At 43.2% G+C, this 15,096-nt stretch overlaps 1 protein-coding gene across 3 annotated transcripts in view; it reads left to right on the forward strand.

The window, feature by feature from the left end:
• Nucleotides 1-13,324, forward strand: part of DNAH3 (dynein axonemal heavy chain 3) — a 170,553-nt gene extending 157,229 nt beyond the window's left edge. For 2 of the 3 annotated variants that reach the window (XM_058710216.1, XM_058710217.1), the window contains 7 exons: nucleotides 828-944; nucleotides 5,039-5,193; nucleotides 6,032-6,199; nucleotides 7,851-7,993; nucleotides 10,332-10,536; nucleotides 11,398-11,535; nucleotides 12,926-13,324. In XM_058710216.1, the coding sequence (XP_058566199.1) occupies nucleotides 828-944; nucleotides 5,039-5,193; nucleotides 6,032-6,199; nucleotides 7,851-7,993; nucleotides 10,332-10,536; nucleotides 11,398-11,535; nucleotides 12,926-13,279 (1,280 nt within the window). In that variant the 3' untranslated portion in view covers nucleotides 13,280-13,324. The remainder of the gene's footprint in view (nucleotides 1-827; nucleotides 945-5,038; nucleotides 5,194-6,031; nucleotides 6,200-7,850; nucleotides 7,994-10,331; nucleotides 10,537-11,397; nucleotides 11,536-12,925) is intronic. The other variant, XR_009256448.1, reaches the window with a different exon arrangement.
• The last annotated feature ends 1,772 nt before the right edge of the window (nucleotides 13,325-15,096 follow it).

Raw genomic sequence — 15,096 nt, forward strand, 5'->3', positions numbered from 1 at the left:
AGCCCCTGTTAGCTTCCCAGACCACCTGACCATTCCACTGAGGGGTACAGGGATGACACAGCCTGGGCTGGACACTCCCACCACATCTGTGTTTCATATACCATATTCTCCCACCACTATTCTCCCACCCATGCCAGATCTCCAAAAATCCATGTAAGAGTTTGGCTTGGAGCCAACAGGCCAGTTGTGGGTTTTTTTGCCAGAACACGAATTTTTTATTTTGCTAAATTTTTATTTGCATGTAAATGTTCAGGAGGAGATTAAATGTCCCTGCAGAGCACACATCCCACTGAACTCTGCTATCTTACACTGTGCCCACTTCACATATTTATGTCACTTTTCCAGCCCCTCTGGGCATTTATCATTATACCCTTGAAAATACCCTTGATAGTTTCTTCAAGGCTGGCCATCCCATTTTTCCCATGAGCATGAGGAGGGGAATTCTCCAAGCTGATTTAGTTCTGTTGCCTAATCATAAGATATTGCTCTCTAGCTATGCTTTAGTGTTATTTTTGGAACCCTGTGCATTACCACAGTATTCCAGCCAGGGTGAATTATTCTCATTCCACAAATTCCAGCATATTAACATCTACCTTAACAAATGGGGAGATCCATAAGAAAATTGATTTTAGAATGGATGTTTTCTCAGGCAGAATGGCTCCCACATTGGCAGTAAATGTCAAGGCTAATAGTTGGCCTGGTACTTGATATTCATGGGGCTGAAAGAGGCTGCTGCTCCACATGATGCTTAACTCTACAGCTCAATGTCTGAGTGGAATTATGAGCTCTTGGCACTGAAGTCTTTAATTCTTCTATGCTTTGTGCAGGCTGGAATATTCCTTATGAATTCAATGAATCTGACCTGCGGATTAGTATGCGGCAGATCCAGATGTTTCTGAACGACTACAAGGAGGTGCCATTTGATGCTCTGACTTACCTGACAGGTATTTCTGGGAGGAAGCTTTGCAGTTATAAATGTCCAGTATCCTACTCCACCTCTCTGCTCTTCTGGTTCCACCTCCATTCATTTATTTACTCAATCATTCTTTCAACAAACATTGAGCTCTTAATAATGCTGGCCACCATGACAGATATTATAAAAAATGAAGACACAATTCCTACCTTCAAGTGGCTCACAGTCCACAAAGGAAAAAATATATATAAAGAAATAAATGACAATACAGTCATAAATTCAGCAAGGGAAACATATATAAAGTCGAAAGGCAACGCAGTGATTAAATCTCAGGGATAGGGTAGGGGGTGATCATGGAATACTTCCTGAAGACATAAAGGATGGGTTTTGAGGGATGAATAGGAGTTTTACAAGTGGAAGAAGAAAGCAGGGTAGGCAGTGGGAAAAAAGGAGAACGTTCCCAGCACAGGTATCCTAAAGTGAAAACATCACTTGCTGTTTTATATTAAAGCAGTCTACAGTGACCTTTTATTAGTCACTCAGATATTTACTAGTACATGATATAGAAGAATGTAAATGGATAGAACTTGGTTGCTTCCCTCATGGAATACATCATGTAGGCCCAGAGATAGGAGATAAAATATAGATGGGTAAAGCGAGTGGAATACCATGGCGGAAGGTCAAAATGCAGCACAGTTGGAAAACCCTGGTGTCTTCAATATTACGGGGGCACCTGGGTGGCTCAGTCGGTTAAGCGTCCGACTTCGGCTCAGGTCATGATCTCGCGGTTTGTGAGTTCGAGCCCCTCGTCGGGCTTTGTGCTAACAGCTCGGAGCCTGGGGCCTGCTTCAGATTCTGTGTCTCCCTTTCTCTCTGCCCCTCCCCCACTCATGCTCTGTCTCTGTCTCAGAAATAAAAACATTAAAAAAAAATTTTTTTTTAAAGATTACATACAAGTTCCTTCCTCAGCTCCATATGTTAAGGAGTTTGTGTGGATCCTTTCCCCGATTGTGTGGCAGATGCTCCATATATACACAATCATCACCTTGAGTCTTCACAGTAACCTTATGAGCTTCATGTTAGTGACCCCATTTTAGAGTCAATGAGACTGAGGCCTTAGAGCAGTGGTTCTCAACAAAGGGCAGTTTTGTCCCCCAGGGGACATTTGGCAATGTCTGGAGACATTTTTGCTTGCCACCACTAAATAGAGATGCTACTGGGTAGAGGCCAGGGATGCTGCTGAACACCCCACAATGCATAGAACAACCCTCACCACACAGAACTATCCAGTACAACTTGTTAATACTGCTAAGATTGAGAAATCGTACTTCAGAGTGATTAAGTTTGGTTGTAAAAGGTCACGTAGACCTTACTTAACGCAGTACACTGTCCCCTAAAATGAAACCCCAAGTGACATGCACAACATAAGCTCAGTGGATATTAGTTTGGTGAAAGAACTTCTCTAAAGAAGTGAGTCATTTTCCTCTCATTTCAGGTCACACAGAAGCATATGCCAGGGCTGTTCTTCAGAATGCAGAATGAGTGCATACTTGCCCTAGGATAAGGTCTTAGTATGGGACTGCCTGGAGCCCATAAAGCAACCTGCCCTGACCGTGTCAGCCCACTGGAGGAGACTCACTTCCCACCTAGACCAGTCAGCATAGACTAATTAGGCCAGGAGAATCAACAACCCCCACATCTCAAGGGTGTAAGACATCTAAGGTCCATTTCTCAGCCACTCTACATGTCTGGGGTGAAATGGCAGGGGTCTGTGCTCCTTGTGATTATCTATCTACCAGCTGACAGAAGCTCCACCCACTTTTGATGCCATGTCTCAGCTCATACTTGTGTGGTCACTGCCACAGGAATAGCACTGAAGGGCTCATGCCAGGAATTAAATGCACAAGAAGTTGTCTCCCATACCTGGCCCCCACAAGGGACCCAGAGAAGTGTAACTTGCCTATGTGCCTGGAAGGAAAGAAAAACCAGATGTGGATGATCATTAGAACTCTGTGCTGACACTAACCAAAGAGACAGGTCTTGTTTGAACAGTGGTTATCACATACAATGGGCCAAAGTCAATGCATTATTCATCTGGTACCCCCAGCCCTTTGGCAGGGAGAATAGAGACCTTAGAGGAGACAAAAGCAAGGGTGCCTGGGTGGCTCAGTCAGTTAAGCTTCTGACTTCATCTCAGGTCATGATCTCACGGTGCATGAGTTCAGGCCCCACATTGTGCTCTTTGCTATCAGCACAGAGTCCACTTTGGCTCCTGTGTCCCCTGTTCCCTCTCTGCCCCGCCCCTACTCTCTGCCCCTCCCCCACTCGAGTGTGTGCTTTCTTTCCACCCCCCCCTCTCAAAAATAAATAAACAGTAGGGGTGCCTGGGTGGCTCACTCGGTTAAGTGTCCAACTTCATCTCAGGTCATGATCTCACAGTTGGTGGGCTCAAGCCCTGCATCGGGCTCTGTGCTGACGGCTCAGAGCCTGGAGCCTGCTTCAGATTCTGTGTCTCCCTCTCTCTCTGCCCCCCCTCTGCTCATGCTCTCTCTCTCTCTCAAAAATAAATAAACATTAAAAAAATTTAAAAAATAGCTGGGCTCCTTTAAAAAAATTAAAAAATTAAAAATAAATATTAAAAAAAGACAAAAGTACATCCTGGCTCCCATAGGAACTTGTGCTCTTGATACCAGAATAGACCTATAAGTAGCTATAAAGAAATCCACCTTTCTTCACAAACATAAAACCCAAAGCCTGCAAGGGTATCCCCTGGAGGAAAATTTGCTGATAAGGGTGTGGTGGCAGGACCTTGCACTATGACTCTGTGCCTGAGATTTACCTTTACTTGGGTTCACTTTTGGGTGCCCTCGAGCTCTGCCATGCTGACTTCAGTGAGGGAAAACCACTGCGCCTTTGATGTTATATTTTTAATTGTTATATGTAATATAGTGCTATCAAAAGTTTGTTTATAGCTGAGACCAACCGTAATGTTCAAACTGAACTTTGCTAAACGCCTGGAAAAGTCCATAGAGAGAGCCTCAGAAATCTAGATGGTCTGGCTTAAGGTAAAACAGCATCTGCAGGGCTCAAATTACTCAAAAAGTAAATAGACCCTTACTCTGCCCTTAATGAGCCACCCATATCCTCCTCCTTCACATTTAGACCCCTCCAAGACCAAGAGAAGCTGAGGCCTCCTGCCCCCACCTTAGGCCATACCTCCTGTTTCTTGTCTGTAGACCTGTGTCTTCCTGGAATGGTTGGAATTGGAAATGAGCCTGCATATGTGTGTCCACACACGCATATACGCACAGATGTGTTTCCTCCTTGAAGACTAGTGTGTTGTCCATTAACTACCAAATACCAGGTGGCACCCACATACTATGGAATCTGGACCAGCTAGAAAATGCGTCATGGGCTTGGCGAGATGGATTTGATGTGGCTTCCAAAGAATTACCTAATTATTTTTGTAGAAATCTGAGTGTAGAAACCTGAGTCTCAGAGAATGATATTAATGATGGGGGTGGAGTATCCCAAAGCAATATGTATGGGATAATCACAATTTTCAAAAATATATTTATTTGTAATAGCTGTAATAAATTGAATACTTTCTGTGTGCTATATATTGTGCTAAATGTTTTATAAGCATTATTAACCACAACCTTGTAAGATGGGTACTGCAATTATCTCTGCTTCTCGACAGATGAGAAACTGCTGGGATTGGAACCCAGGACTGTCTTATGCCAAAGTGCTTGCCCTGAACCACCTTTATGTAATGCCTTTCATGTATGTACACACACACACACACACACACACACACACACAACCACACACGTGAAGAAGATGCCTAAATGTTCACAGTTACCTTTGATGGAATTATTGGTGATTGTATTGGTTTTTTCTTTCAGTTTATTTTTACTTCCTAATTTCTAATGTGGTGAATAAGTACTATTTTTGTGGCAAACATAATACCAAAAAGGCCTGATCTCATCCCAATGTGAGCATTGGTTTCAGCAACCCTGCATCTAAGCAGAGTTTCTTGGCCGGAAGAATCCTCTGTTTTAGGTTAATGACCAAGTTCATTATGACCTTCCTTGAGCTCAACTTCTTCCTGTTGGTTGTCCACAGGAGAATGTAATTACGGGGGCAGAGTGACTGATGACAAAGACAGGCGTCTCCTGCTATCCCTTCTGTCCACGTTCTACTGTAAGGAAATTGAGCAGGACCATTACTCCCTCGCTCCTGGAGACACTTACTACATTCCTCCTCATGGCTCCTACCAGGTGAGGGGCTTGGCAGTCTCCATGTGGCTAGGGGCTGCGGCGTAGCCAAGGAGAGCCAGGGGTAGCTTTGGGCTTCCTGACTTGGGACCATAAGTTATTTCCAATATTCCAAAAAGCCTCTAAGAGAGACATTATTATTATTGAATGAAAACTGGGTATTTGATAGACAAGATCTTTTCAAAATGTGGGGCCCATCTTGGGGAGTTAAGGGGAAGGATGGTTAAAATGAAGCCTTGGTAGTAACCTGGTTACAAATTGCTACTTGAAAACAAAGGTTCAGAAAGTGGCTAAAGGGGAAGGACAGAAAAACTGGATGGGAGAATGAGAACAGGAAGAAGAAAACAGGAAATCTGTAAGAGCTTTAAGAGGGATTTCTTTTATTAAACACCTTTTATATGCCAAAGCCTATTACTCTGTAACTTCACTTATCTTCCCATTTACAGATAAGGAAACTGGGGTCAAGGTTACACAGTTAGTTTTCAGTAGAGCTGGGATCCAAACCCAGTTCAGTCTGACTGTAAAGCCAGAACTGCAGGGGGAGCAGGGAGAAGCTAGGGGTGGGAGGGGAGATACTCAGTCCTTCTGCCTTCATACTCACTCCCCAGAAGACTGTATGAGGAACAGCTTGGGGTGTGTTCACCGTGTGTGTGTGTGTGTGTGTGTGTGTGTGTGTGTGTGGTTTGTTGGTTGGTTGGTTGGTGTGTGGGGTGGTGGGCAGATGTGGCCTGTGCTACCAATCCAATGTGATTCTTGCTTGGGTTGGGTACAGCTAAGCCCTGAGTGATCTCTGGGACCCCAGAGGACCTGGGTTTGTGTCAACTGAACATTTCCTTTCCAGTCCTATATCGAGTATCTTAGGAACCTACCCATCACAACCCACCCAGAAGTCTTTGGCCTCCATGAGAATGCTGACATCACCAAGGACAACCAGGAAACCAACCAGCTGTTTCAAGGAGTGCTGCTGACCCTCCCTAGGCAGTCAGGAGGGAGTGGCAAGTCCCCTCAGGTAATTGGGCTTTGGGTGGGAGACGTAATTCCATTCACAGACAGTTGTCCGTCTGGTGGTCATGCAGGATTGTGGGTGATGACCTAGAAGGCCGACAATCGGAGGCTTGGTAGACTCCGTGGGGCATGGGTGCTCTGGTCTTCCTGCTGAGAGTCCTTAAATACAGACCTGGAAGAGCAGCAGTGTTTCCGGATTGTCAGCTGCTCCTATATAACCCTCAGGAGTCATTGCTCTACCCGTATGTCATCTATACTACATTTACATAATATTTAAAACAAAATCTCTTAAAAACATTTCTTTTAAACACTGCATATCATGCGACTGTTGATCTGGAGGTCATGGGTTAAAGCCTTACATTGGGTGTAGAGATTACTTAAAAAATAAAATATTTAAAAAACTCTGCACATCAGTACCATAAATGGAAACTCAGTGTCACTTCCATAAAGTCACAACAGCCACAAAAAGAAAATGAAAACTAAACGGTTATTAGGTTTTTCTCAGATTATGTTGCTGAGGCCTTGCTGGCTGCTTGTGAAAAGAGGAGGATCAGCCAGTGTTACAGAGCGTTTAGTTAGCACTGATCTGAGACTTTGCCCTTGAGAAGAATGAAAAGAGAAAGGCAGCTGAAACTTGGAAAGAGAATGACTTTCTCACCATGTGATTCAACATGATGTGTTCCATGTCCTGGAAACACCTAGAAACAGCTTGGGTGCCTCTTGCAGTCCATGCTTTATGAGGCACAGACCTGGTCCACCATCCTCAGTCTACAGATGGGGGTGAAATAGCCCAGTGGGAGGAAGAGACCTGCTTCAAAGCATTCATCTACTCAAAGGCAGAGCCAGATCCAGGACTGCCATCTCCTGACTCCACCACACCCTCTTCTTTCCTATCCTTCCCTTCCCTTCTCCATCTTCTGAGCTACTCCCTGTTCAAGCCCTCTCAGCTGCGCGTTTCTCTTGATTTGGCTCATAGTGCCATAAATGATAATAGGTATAAAGATAGAGCAGCCTGCTTGGTTTCAGTTTAGGGATGGAAATTCCCCTCACTGTGAGAAGAGGGAAGGAAGTGTGTGTTCCAAGCCTTTCAGATCCACAGGATGGCAGAGCTGTGTGTCTCTCCTACACCCAGGTCCTACTCCTTGCTCCTCTAGGCCTGTCCCCTCCCCTACTTGGCCAACCCCATTGCCCTGGGCTATTCTTGCTCGATGCTGAGGAAAGGCTTACCGCTTTCCCAGGTATCCTATACGGTCACTGGCACTGAGCAAGAGTCCCATCTGTACCATGAGCTGGTTATGAGGGGCTGGCTGAGAGAGCTGTGGGAGATGCTCTCCTAGGAGGAGTTTGGCTGGGTTCAGCACTGCCTGAGGCTACCTATCCAGCCGTCAGAACCTTGCTTCAGGTGTAAGAATAGGGCTCTTATTGCTTAGCTTTTTTTACTTTCTGGGCCAAGAGGTGATGCCTTCAAGAAGACTGGTAGAGAGGTAAGTGACCTCCTTTCCCCCAGGCAGAATTGGCTTTTGTAGGAGAGTTCCCAGGAAGGTCCTGTAGGCTGTGATTAAAAAGACCAATGCTCACTGCTTCACGTTTAGCCAGACAAAGCCACAGTGCACAGGCCTTGTTTCTCATTTACCTCTCTACGTCTGTACTTTAAGGAAGTCATTGAGGAGCTGGCTCAGGACATACTCTCCAAGCTTCCCAAAGACTTTGACCTGGAAGTGGTTGTGAAGTTGTACCCTGTGGTCTATGAGGAATCCATGAACACTGTCCTAAGGCAGGAGCTCATCAGATTCAACAGGTGGGCTGGATGGTCTTACTTGGATCCTTGGAGTGGGAGTGTAGGGGTATGATCTCATGGGCAGTAACTGACACGTGCACTTGATAAGTGGTTTGCCCCACCTATGGGGAGGGCTGTGAATAGGACGATCCCAGCATGTGTTGACCCAAGTTTAACTCAATTTTTCTAGTCATTCCCTTCCACTCATTGATAGTACACCTGTAAAATCAGCTTAAAACCAATACCAAGCAGACTCATAGTAAAAGTAATTATCAGAGCCACTTTTCTTGAGCCTTTAGTGCCAGGTATAGCTCCAAGCACCATGTATGTGTTTGCATTCAAGCCATATAATAGTCTTTTGAAATAGGAACAGTTAGTAATCCCTCTGCCCCCATTTTAAAGGTGAGAAAACAGACCCAGAAGAGTTATACAACTTGCACAAGGTCATACAGTAATTCAGTGACAGAATGGAGTTTGAACCCAGGCTGTCTGATTCCAGAGCCCATACACTTACCAAATATGTGAAATCAGGGCGAATATAGAAAAGGGTGGAGAGAAGTTTATCCCATTGCCCCTACCACACAGGTAGAGAAGGGGTGTGATGGGCTGGCCATGGAGCTAAGGGTCTCTGGCCCTCCTTACTTCTCTAGTTACTACAGCAGAGAACCCAATAGATCATCTTGATTTGACTTCTAAATAAAACTGAAAGGGTTCTCAAAGACCATATATACCAAATGAGAAAATTCATCACTTCTGTCTTCAAGTCAAAGGTTCTCACTGCTCCCAGCTCTCCATCTGTTACTGTCTCCATTTTGCCTCATTGATCATTGCTTAGTTTTAGGGACATCCCTAAACTCTGAAGTACTAGAGAACTGGAAGAATGTCATCTAAGTATTCCTTGCCTTCTCAGTGTTAGGATTAGAGTCAACTCTAGAGTCAACAGACAGTTGACCATATGGGGGAACGAAGCAAAGTATAGGGTGTGAGCTAAGGATGCAGCAGCACTGCTGTGAGTCAGATACTTTGCATGATGGGATGTAGTTGTCATTCATCCAGATGCCAAGCCTAATGGCTTTGCTCTTCTGCCATCCATCCTCTCCTAAGGTCACAGGAACTCTTCCTTAGTGGTTGTAGGGGCCTTCACTAGCCTTTACCACTGGTCATTGTAATAGAAGAGAACAGGGTAACAGCAATCTTATTTTCCAATGACGCTCAGGATTAATCACATTGAGTAATCCACCCCCACATCCTCACCAATCACTTTTTTTTTGGCCTGTTCACCATGTGGTATGAGAATATCAAAATGATTAGGTGACAGTTCAGTTTCCAGTTCAGGGGAATCATTACTGTGTCTTCTGAGGCAAATGTTACTTCCTAAAACCTTGAAACTAGCAGAGCACATAGTTAAAAAAAAAAAAAAATAGAAAAACTCTTACAAGTAAGTCTTTAGGTGTAACAGCCAAAGGTCTGTGGAATAATCCTTCAGATAGTAACTTTGCCCCTTGACTCCTCAGCCAAGCACATGAACCAAAGTTCTGACCCTTAAATTCCTCTTAATATGAATATTAAGTGATTACACGTCTAGGAATCCCTTTCTTGCATATGATCATTCTCATATCCACTTGGCTGGGATTCCAAAAATTGCTAGAGATGACAAGTTATTTCTGGTGGCATATTCTTTGGCACTCTCAGGTGAATTCCCTCTGGGCTTAGCTAGGCCTCATAACATAGAGGCCAGAGAGACAGGCAGGCAATCTTGGCATCTCCCAGGCTGCCTTTTCTCAGGCATGGAACTCATAATCTATGAAAAGAACTTTGGCAATATGGATCAAACCCCTTCAAATTGTATTACCTTTTGACCTAGAAATTCTACCTTTCATAGGAAAATCATTATAAGTTTCCACAAAGATTGATATGGATGGATGTTCCTAGCAATGTTGTTAACAGTGGTAACAAACTTAGAAATAACATGTTTCAGCAATAGGGAAATGGTTAAATAAAATGAAATACCTTGTAGTCATTAAAAAAGGATGATTTAGGTCTCTATTGAATTGGAAAGATGCTCCCTATACGCTAAGAGAGAAAAACAGATTACAAAAAAGTAATATAGTTAATACCATTAAAAATAATTTATGTTTACATATAGAAAAATTTGGAAAGATAAACATCAAAGTTATCTTTAGGTGGTGAGATACCAGGTGATTTCATTTTTTTCTCATCTTTATAATTTTTCCATCATGAATGTATATTACTTGTCTGACCTTTCAAAGAGGGGAAAAGTGAAAGGAGACCTGAGTCAGGGTATTTGGGTAGGGTAAAGCTGGAGAAGCTGGCTGAGCCAGCTCCTTTGTTCTTGCAGGCTGACCAAGGTCGTTCGCAGAAGCCTCATTGATCTTGGCCGAGCCATCAAAGGACAGGTCCTGATGTCCTCAGAGCTGGAGGATGTCTTCAGTAGCTTGATCGTGGGTAAAGTGCCAGCCATGTGGATGGCCAAGTCCTACCCATCCCTAAAGCCCCTGGGGGGCTATGTGGCTGACCTGCTGGCCCGCCTGGCCTTCTTCCAGGTACCTGGGAGTCAGGGCAGCTGGGCACCTGGCACACGCATTCAGGTAGAGAGGACATTCTGAAATGGATTGAGCACCTACTGGAAACAGTCTTGCCAGAATTGAGGGCAGGAGTCGGAACTAGAATAAATGTCACAAACTAGTGGCTCATGGGCCAGATTTGACTAATAGATATATTTGGTTTGGCTGCCTGGTAATTAAAAAAATTTTTTTTAAGTTTATTTATTTATTTTGAGAGAGAGAGAGTGTGTGCATGTGTGAGCATGTGCAGGGAAGGGGCAGAGAGAGAGAGGGGGAGAGAGAATCTCAAGCAGGCTCCATGCTCAGTGCAGAGCCTGATGCGGGGCTTGTTCCCATGACTGTGAGATCATGACATGAGCTGAAATCAGGAGTCAGATGTTTAACTGACTGAGCCACCCAGGTGCCCCTAATTTAAAAACTTTTGAGATAGCATGTAAACATTGAATTATTACACATAACAATCCAGATGTTTGTCCTGCAAAAAAAGGAAGAGCTGAAACAATGAGCCTGCATTCCTGCATGGCAACTATTATGAGATGAGTGGCTGTTGCTCAGTTTAGGCAAGGCACATAGTTTCCACTATTACATTCCCTGCCAGTGTCTGTTATACCCCAACACCAGCTTGCACGTGTGCTTTTCTTAAAGTAGAAAATATGTTTGTACCTTCATTTCAAAAGTGGGGGAAAAAAGTGGGAAAACACAAACTAAACCGAGAGGGCTACCTGTTTTGAGAAAAAAGAGAAAAAACATCTTTCTTAACGGAACTCATTTACATTACTTGCCTTTGAACTATCTTTGATGTGCTGTTGATTTTGAATTTTTATTTCTGTGACTCTCCAGGAATGGATTGACCACGGGCCCCCTGTGGTCTTTTGGATCTCTGGATTTTACTTCACACAGTCATTTTTGACCGGTGTTTCTCAGAATTATGCCCGGAAATACACCATCCCCATTGACCACATCGGATTTGAGTTTGAGGTAGACATACTTTGGGTTAGGCCAGCTCAAGGGACCAACCAGAGAAAGCAGTGTTGCCTGTTTTTTAATGAGTCCAAACATTTGGATGTGTTAAGGCCCAAATGCTTCTGAGATGGTACAAGTGAAGTATTTAGTATGACTTAAAAATAGCTCCAAAATTTATTCCAGACAGAATCAGAGAATTCCCAAGGCTTTGTTGCTGTGTATACATAAGGAATATTTCCAGAGAAAAACTCTGCCACCATTATACCAAGAAAAATTAAAGCATGCTTCCCTATTGTTTATTCATCATGGTGGACTCTTCATTTGGAAAGATGTTAATGGTCTTGGGTAGTGCTTTCCTTGGAGTGAAGTCAAAGGAATGACCAATAATCAAGTATCACCTTTGTCCATATATGGAGAGAAAAGAGTAAGATCATCTTGTCCAGAGGTTGCAGACTGGTTGATAGGTCTTAATTTAGTTTATGAATGAACTTGATAATCTTCACAGGCTACGTGAAGCTGAAATTAATGCAATAAGGTAACAAAATAACTGGGATAAATATTGGAAAATAGATAAATCCATCTTTTTTGATGTTGAAATGATTGCATACCTAGAAACCCTAAAGACTCTAAAACTACACCTGTCAGAATACTGATAGATAATAGGTATCAGAATACTGATATGGTGATTGGATACTCGGATACTGGTTAAATATACAAAAACCAATAGCCTTTCCTATTCTAGCAATAAGTACTTAGGAGTAAAAATGAGAAAAATATTCTATTCACAACAACAGAAAGAGAATTTGAATGATTTTAAATGGAGCTTGTCTTCTCTGGTTCATCATAATCCCCACCACTCCTTATTCTCCTACACCTGGACCATTTTCTGCACTCACCTTAAGGAATTTGACTTTACTACCTCTGAATTTAAACAGTGATGTGCTGGAGCTGGCTCATATCAACTCACCAGAGCCGGTTGCAGCTGGTTATTACATAGTTTTAATAGCCTGAAACATGTACACAATAGAAATTGACAAAAACTGCAAATCAAGGCTTTATTTCTCCCTGCCAGACAGCTGTTTTACCAGCATGCATCTGAATCTTACCTCTCACTTTATGGATCCAGGTCCCGATTGTGCAAGGTCACTAAGCTAGTTACAGTTAATGTGACCCCCCAGCTCCTACTTTAGTGCATTCTCTATGCCTACCATATAGGAGCACAGCATGCTGACTAGGAATCAGACCTGGTTCATTTGTGAAGGCAGGAGTATTATTACAGAAGCCACAGTGTCCTGGGAAATGTATATTGGGAAAGGCAGACATTGCAACAGATTTTCTGATCTCTTGATGCTGCCCCATTTAGGGAAATTGCAGGTAATGGAACTTACAGCTCTCTCTCTTCCAGGTAACCACACAAGAAACAGTCATGGAGAGTAACCCAGAAGATGGGGCCTACATAAAAGGACTCTTTTTAGAAGGTGCCCGCTGGGACAGGGAAACAGTGCAGATTGAGGAGTCTTTCCCCAAAATTCTCTATGATCCACTGCCCGTTATTTGGCTGAAACCTGGGGAAAGTGCAATGTTTCCACATCAGAACATTTATGTATGTCCAGTCTACAAAACAAGTGCCCGAAGAGGCATCCTCTCCACCACAGGCCACTCCACCAACTATGTCCTCTCCATTGAACTCCCAACAGACAGGCCCCAGAAGCACTGGATAAACCGAGGGGTAGCCTCTCTGTGCCAGCTGGATAATTGATGGCATCCATCTCAATGCAGAAAATAAAAGGCATCTCATTCTCAACCACAACCTAGCTTTCCTTTCATAAGAGACACATGGTATGATGATGATGGCGGCAGTTATATTAATAGAGCACTTGCTACGAGCCAGTATTTCAGAGCATCCCTATAAAGTAGGTTATTATTATCCTCATTTTATGGCCACAGCACCATGAGACAGAGAAGGTAAGTAAGATCTCCCAAATCAGATAGCTACTAAAATAGTGGAGCCTGGATTTGAACACAGATGATGGGACTCTTCAACCTAGACCTTTAGCCACTTGGCTAAACTCCTTTGTGTTTTATTTCCTGTTGTTTTGCTGTAACTTCCACTGAACTTTAATTGCTTCTTTCCTAGTGCTGTTTCCTAGCACTAACATCACAGCCTCTCAGGTTCAAAAAGGCTTGAGCCACTGTGCTGACAGCTCAGAGCCTGGAGCCTGCTTCAGATTCTGTGTCTTCCTCTCTTTCTGCCCCTCTCCCACTCTGTCTCTCTCTAATAATAATAATAATAATAATAATAAAAACATTAAAAAAAACCCCAACTAGTTCAAGGTTTCACAACTCATCAGTGATAGAAGTGGAACCCAAATACTTCTCTACTAGCCTGCAACAAATGGGCAGAAATTTCAGGAAGGAGACATGAGAAAACCAGTATTTGTTGCATGCCTACTATGTGCCATGGGTTGTGACCTGGTCCTTTAGGTATCTTGTTTTTTCCTATGTGGTGGGTACCATTGTCTCTCCCTCTGGAGATTATGTAACTTGCCTAAGATCATCTAGCTCTTTGACATTGCAGAGCCAAGGTCTGTCTGGCTCTAGAACCCATGCATTTTTCACTGCCACATGCTGCCTCCCTGCCAATGCCTTGGCTATGTTATGATGTAGAATCTTAAATGTGTAGCTCCAACAACCATGTCCAAAAATTTTCTAGTTTATCACTTTCCTGTTTTCCCCCAGAGCCAGCTAAAAGAGAATCCTAAGGAATATAAAAATCAAATTCTTTATATATTACTTCTCGACTAACTCTTTCATTTAGCTCTTTGGCTCTAAGTGACTTCAGGGCATTCCAGTGGTCAGTTCATAGTTGAGCAAAGACATAAGGCTGTTTGAGGGTCTTTTTTTTTTTTTTTTAGAACAGTTTCTGAATGTATTTTTTAAAATATATGAAATTTGTTGTCAAATACAGTTTCTGAATGTATTTTTTTAAAATATATGAAATTTATTGTCAAATTGTCAAAGTGCTCATCCCAAAAGATGCCCTCAATACCTATCACCCACCCTCCCCTCCCTCCCACCCCCCATCAGCCCTCAGTTTGTTCTCATTAAGAGTTGTTTGAGGGTCTTAATGTGTCTTTCGGTTTCTCTGCCTCTTCACTACAAGAAAGGTCCTCAGGGTTTATTTTTCCTAAACGTGGGAAGCTTCAGAGAACCAAACATACATACTCCAGAAATCTCTTCATGGAAACATGGAGTTGATAAAATTCTGATTAAGAACCCTAAATTAGGGGTGCCTGGGTGGCTCGGTTGGTTAAGCGTCCAACTTCGGCTCAGGTCATGATCTCACAGTTCATGGGTTCGAGCCCCATGTCAAGCTCTCTGCTGTCGGCTTAGGGCCTGGAGCCTGCTTCGAATTCTGTCTCCCTCTTTCTGCTCCTCTCCCTCTTGTGCTCTGTCTCTCTCTCTCAAAAAACAAACAAACAAACAAACATTAAAAAATTTAAAAAGAACCCTAAATGCTGAGATCAGCAGAATTATCTGAGAGATCTGAGACATTAAGTGCAAAAGGGGAGTTAT

This window comes from Neofelis nebulosa, chromosome 18 (genome assembly GCF_028018385.1).
Source record: "Neofelis nebulosa isolate mNeoNeb1 chromosome 18, mNeoNeb1.pri, whole genome shotgun sequence".
Taxonomy (NCBI): domain Eukaryota; kingdom Metazoa; phylum Chordata; class Mammalia; order Carnivora; family Felidae; genus Neofelis; species Neofelis nebulosa.